At 37.8% G+C, this 6,376-nt stretch overlaps 1 protein-coding gene across 1 annotated transcript; it reads right to left on the reverse strand.

The window, feature by feature from the left end:
* Window positions 1-1,104: 1,104 nt before the first annotated feature.
* Window positions 1,105-2,639, reverse strand: LOC149015082 (uncharacterized). Its single transcript, XM_089155734.1, has one exon. It carries the CDS (start codon window positions 2,392-2,394, stop codon window positions 1,438-1,440), a length of 957 nt encoding a protein of 318 aa, XP_089011860.1. The 5' UTR covers window positions 2,395-2,639; the 3' UTR covers window positions 1,105-1,437.
* Window positions 2,640-6,376: the final 3,737 nt, after the last annotated feature.

Here is a 6,376-nt window from a genome sequence, read left to right on the forward strand (position 1 = left end):
TTTGGGAACTATGGAGAAGCTTTCGATCAACAAAAGGTCGCCTCTCCCTTGCCAATGATTTTTTAGTTAAGCTTCCATTTCCGTCTATAGTCCACATTGTGTTTTGTTCTGTTTGGCCTTGTGGGCCTCTGTTGGGCTTGGCCCTTTGGCTCCCTTCATACTCACCTCCCCCCCCCCCCCTTCTTCCCCTTCTTTCCTTTTTGGTGATGAATTTTTTATTCATCCAAAAAAGAAATATTTCCTTTTAGTAAAGAATTTTTTATTCATCTAAAAAGGAAAATTAACTTTTGGGACACTGGCTTTTTTTTCAATATAAACTGTTTACTTGCTTGAAAGAAAATTTCATGTTAGCCACATGAAGTGATAGGACCAAAATATATATCAAGCACAGGAACTGAACTTTTTGGATAAGCTTCAATAATGAGGTCTCTCTTTCTAATCGGCTTTTGTGTCTTGATGTAGTATTCCACATAGAGGCTCACCTACACATTGATAGCTCACCTACTTAATAGCAAAAGAAAAGAAAAAAACAGTTAGCAATATTAATGCCTAAGGAATTTTTTCTTTCCTTTTCTTTTTTTGTTTTTGTTTTTGGTTGAATGCCTATGGACATTCATTCATCCATTTCGCTAACCACCCATCATTGCCATAGATGTGGGTTGTGGGTTGTGGGTTGTGTTTGATGGTTTTACCAAAAAAAAAAAAGGGTTGTGTTTGATGGATTTGGATGTTCTAGCCAACTAAGTATGTGTTTCCTAACATTTCCATTATTGGAGACCAATTCTTGTACAAAGCCTTTTTTACATGTTTCTATGCTGAGAGACCATTCTTTGTTTGGAAATGGGTGGGTGATCGACAAATCCGTTTTGAAGATATTTTCAATTTGACCCATAGTATGAAAATTCTAGTTTTTGAGCAAGACCCACGGGCAAGAGACCAAAGAAAAGGGGTTTGCGAGTACAGGAGTGGGGTGGTTGTGGTTTTTATTGTTAGGACTATTTTATCAAGTTTTTGTTCTCCAACTGAATGTCTTCGATGTACTATAAAACCGGTTCTTCAGACCACTTGACTCACCGGTTTGTTCTTAAAGAATAAAAGAACAAATCATTTTAATAAATAAGCAATAAGGTCGCTGCAGAAGATCCAGATTCATGCTGGATATACATCCAGTTTCTGAGGATACTGAAAAAAGGTAGCAATTAATGCATAAGATTCTCTGATTAACTTCACAGATCCCAAATTTATCTACAAACAACAATAACCTCAAATCAACAACGGAGCATTAGACACCCCATTCGTTTTACAAACAAAAAGAAAAGACCAATTAAGCAGGTGATAAGGAGCAGAAGGAAAGCTAGACTTAGAAGAAGAAGAAGAAGAATATATACGAACTTCAGCAACCAAGATGAACGAACCCATGAAGATCCCAAAACATTCTCAGGCCTTCCCTTCAACTCTAGCATGTGTAAACCCAACACAAGCATCCACAAAATCCTCATCAATAAAATCTGTAGAGAATATCTGCAACCGATCTGCACAACCCTGAGAACAGCATTGAGCAATAAAAAGCCTTGCATAGCCATGGATCCGATTGGTCACAGGCTTAACACATAACACAGGGTTATCAGCTTGAGGTGTCACTGTGTTCTCCACTCTGTAGAAGAATCTCCTCTTCAACACAATCGGTTGCTCACTCAAATGCTTCAAATTGCTATCGAACTTGGTAGATGGCAAATCAGTGTCGATCCAATTGTCTCTCAAGTAACCTGAGCTCCATAATGGATCTCCTGCTTTGGGTTGAGGCGATTTCCTTGGCTTCCACACACAGATCACACGCTTGGGCAGCAATTCAGCTACAGTTTTCTCAAACACACTGTCATGTTGATGGATCAAGAGCTCACCGAGTTGATCGACCAAATACTTGTCGAAATCCGTCGGATCTTGGTGGCCGAACTCGGTGCGAATCTCCAGGATTATGATCTCTGACTGGGTCTCCCCCAAGAACTTCTTGATGTCATTGATGACCACATCAACTGTGTAAGTTTTGAGGATACCATGACAGACCCGGCGATCCTCTTGGACTCGGATGTCAAGGACACGAGTTCCTTTAACGAGTTGACGGTAGATGGAGAGATTTTGGCATTGGGCAAAGGGACGAGAGATGCAGGGAATTCCAATCTTGTTGGTTGCTGAGTCATGGGTACCTGGCCAAACGATCTGGTTTATGTGAAGTTTGTTAGGATCAAGGTCTTGCATCCAGGTCTTTCTGTTTGGTGGATGGTAATCTGAACCAGGGTATTCAGTGCCAGAGTCATGTTGCAGACCACTGAGAACCTTCTTCTGGGTTGAGATCGCCTTTCGTCGCTGTACCTGTTTGGAGACTTGGACACCCATTTTCCAGAAAGACTCGAGAAGAAGAAAGAAAAAAAAAGTTATCTCCAATACCTGGTTCTTGTTCTGCTATGGGATGAGATGAAGAAAGGTGGAGCTTTGTGGGTTTTAATGGAAGACATGAAAACGTAGTAAAATGAGGAAAATTATTACTGATTTGATATATTTGAAAATGAAGGACATGATGGTTTCAATGTTTGCTCTCCAAGCTTTGGGATGTTGAAGGTTAATCTTATCATCATATATGTTGATATATGTTGGCTTTTGTTGCCCATAATTGATGGGTTCTGGGCCACAATGGCCAATTGATCTTGTGATGAGTTGAGCCAAGTGTTTGGTTTTCTATGGACATCTATGAATAGGGTTGATGTTCTATTTTGTCTTCTTACTCCACAAAGCACAAAACCCTTTTATCTATTTATTCATTTTTGGTTTTATATGGTGTATTAGGTCTAAGACTAAAAAATTAAAGCAATAATTGGAAAGTCTCTAAGCTGGCGTGGTGGGGACCAATGCCTTGTTGGGAATTAAAAGCGTAGAAGTAGATAGGACTCCTATAATTGATGGTTTTGCTTGAGAGCAGCGCATCTCCTAGCAATCAAAAACCCAGATTTGATTTAGGATTCAGAGCAAGTCTAGACTGTTGAATGAAGTGTTTATTCAACAATACAGATTTGCTCTGGAATCCAAATTGAATCTGAAACGTGCATTGCTTGTTTTGACTGATCAAATCTTAAAACCCTAATCCGAGGGTGGCTCAGTTGGCAAAAAACCAATGCTTCTATGTAGGAAGTCAGAGTTTGAATCCCTACGGAACCAGGCGAAGCCTCGCCTATATTAATTATATAAAAAGCTCCTCTGAAGATGTAGTCGTGGTGCGCACAAGCTGGCCCAGATGAACCTTGGATCCAAATAAAAAAAATTCCTAAAACCCTAATCAGTGCTTGCATTATTTCAATTACAATTTTTCTATTCTAGGTCTCTGCTGTCTTTTTTATTTTAATTTTCTTTTAGTATGATAACGTTTCTCACTTCACACTTCATGGTAGTTGCCTTCCTCTTTCTGTCCCCTACTTCTTATTTTTTTCCGTGTTTTTCGCTCTTGAAAAAATCATTGGAAATCCAGCTGGCAAATCGATATGCATAATTATTTAGTTGAAATATCAACATGTTTATCTTTTTTAAAAGAAAATCAACAACACGTTCATGAAGATGAAGAAATAATAATTAACTCACGGTATCAGAATAAGAAAACTTTTGATATAGTATTATTCTATTACATATTTAGGGATAAAATAGTAATTGTAAGAGAATAATTAGGTTAACGTGGTGAATAGTCCGAGACTATAAATGTAAGAGCATACGACAATACAAAAAAACAAAGAATGATAATAATTCAATTCTTCGAATTTCCTAACAATCTCTCTCCCCTGCTCGACCAACTTTGATCATCTAATTTTCTATGTTTTCCCTCTAAAATTTCCTGTGCTCTCGACACCTAAAATTTGGATTCCTATCATATTTCCTTTTTTATAAACCCACTCCTAATAATAATAATAATTGGGGTGTGGTGGGGGGAAACTCTCCGGATTAATCTATTTTCAAAAAAATAATAATAATAATAATACATAAATAAAAACTCATATTTTTACACATATTCTCAGGTCAAAATGGTGAGATAGCGCGGTCCCACAATCCCACCAACCAAAGAAAGAAACTGAAACAGTCCGGCGTTGTCTCCCCTGCACCGTCAGACTACCTAATCACAATTTATTTTTCTTCTTAGTCAAGAGAAATAAAATTTTATTAGACAAACTTGTGGTGGGGGCTTGTCCACCCAACACAGTAAATGATAAATCCCAATAATATGAATAGCCTTTGCAAGGAAATATACTTTTCTGTCAGCAATTTGGGCAGAAAACTGCAAGTAATAGTAGAAAAACAGGAAAAAAACTTTTAAAATGTCTTTTTCTGTAAAAGCTTTAAAAATGTCTTTTTTTGTTTTTTTTTTTTGGCATAATACTTTCATTCATGAGCCAATGAAACACACAAGGCATTGTTTTTACATAAGGCCACAAGCTAAGTGGAGGAAATAGGTCACCTTATCAGGGTCATTGAGCGGTGGGATAATGGAGAGGTGGATTTTCGAGGATCAAGATATCGAGCCACATGAAGATTTAGGGAATTGTATGGTAAAAACTCAAAAGAAGCATAATCTCAAGGGGAAAATAGTTGAATGCAATTCATATGAGAAATCTTCTAGAATTGTTAGGAGACCTACATCTCAGCTTTGTCATTTTTTGTTTAGCATTTCAATGAGTTGTTGTAAGCAATCTAATTCATAGATGACTTGGAAAAACTCTTCCTAGATGCATGAAATCTGGAGACCTCACCGTAATGCTAAAGCACGCCATTAAGCTTGAAGAGGCTCAAGTTTGATTTAATAATGCCAAGAGAGGATCCCCTTTTTCATTTATAATGACTCCAACACGATCCCAAACCTAGTTTTTAGGCTGAATCCAAGATTTCATTCCACAGCCAAACATCTAATTTTATTGATTATAGCTGGAGGACATTTAAAATGCTATAGCTTTGAAGTCTCTAGATGTTTGCAACCTCTAGACTTGATCTATAGGAATCTGTTTCCCCTTGGTAATTCTGAACAATTCATGGAAAGCCTATAAAACATATAAATGCAATACATGAAAATGTTTGTCTGTACATATAATACATGAAAATGCATTTATGGAATGCTTTCCATAGAAATACCTAATCAAGCCAAAGCCACATTAGGATATTGATGCAATGGAAGGATGAGATGGTATGGAAAGAATTCAAATATAAAGAACTCGATGCATTGTTGAATTCAGGATGTCAAAGTTGGTTTATTTTCTTTTTGAAAACTTTCATTCATGAGCCCCTGAAACACACAAGGCATTGCTCTTGAGAATGGACCAGCAAACCAAGTAGATGGAAATAGGCCACCTTATCGCACCGGGATCATAACGAGCTAGCTGTCGTATTATTTCAGATCTTCAATGAGTGTTCTAATCTATTTAACTCACTGACTTGGAGAAACTCTTCCAAAAATGTTACTATAACGGTTTAAGTGCCTAGGAACATTAAGCTTGAAGACACTCAAGTTTTTTTTGATGAATGCCAAGAGAGGATCCCTGTTATTCTAAAAATGACTCAACAAACTGAACACTATCCAAGACGCATCAAAGCTTAGTTTTATGAAAAGGGGGGGGAATTTCCAAGATAGTTGCTATTGAGTGCTCCTTGCTTGCCCCGTATGTTGATCTGCAGTAATCTGTTTCCCTTTTATCTCCAAAAATTCATGGAAAGCCTTTGCTGCAGTTTTAATTGTTGCTTCTAGTGTCCGGGGTCCCCCAACAAACAAATGTGCATTTCTTGCTTCCATATATCCAACATGGGGAAGGTACAAAGGCTGATTATCCACTGATTCTGTTTACCATGTTTTTGTAGCTCCATCCATTGTTGAATCTAAAATATCATAGTTGGCATATTAACCTCTTGAAAATTTACCCCCATTGTCACCCCTAGCCAAACTTCTTGAGAATGGACAAACAAAAAGTATATGGTTTAAGTCTTCTTCTGCACCTCCACATCTGCTGCACATTATGACAAAGTGCCTAGGAACACAGCTAAACAATAGTTGAATGTAGGATACATGGAGAACGTTATCCCTAATGCCGTCTACTTCTTACTTCTGTGGCCATAAAAATCTCTCCAATTAGATCTGATAAGGATACCTTGTCTCGGGAGAACATATTGCTTATCAAATGCTTCTTTACCATAAAATTTGGTGTAAACCCCACTATTAGCAAAAGAAAAAAATTAAAGGTGAAACCCCCCCCCCCACACATGAGCTCCACCCAATTTTGTGGTGAAAAAATATTAGCAGAGCATAAAGAGGAGGTGATCTGGACTCGTCTTCTCTGCCGAGCTTTTCGTGCTTGTA

Source organism: Hakea prostrata, chromosome 5 (genome assembly GCF_041222555.1).
Source record: "Hakea prostrata isolate BN-2017 chromosome 5, UWA_Hpros_2, whole genome shotgun sequence".
Lineage (NCBI taxonomy): Eukaryota > Viridiplantae > Streptophyta > Magnoliopsida > Proteales > Proteaceae > Hakea > Hakea prostrata.

What these genes read in the sequence shown, in the direction of transcription:
- LOC149015082 (XM_089155734.1), bottom strand. Translation starts at nt 2,394, where the DNA reads ATGGGTGTCCAAGTCTCCAAACAGGTACAGCGACGAAAGGCGATCTCA.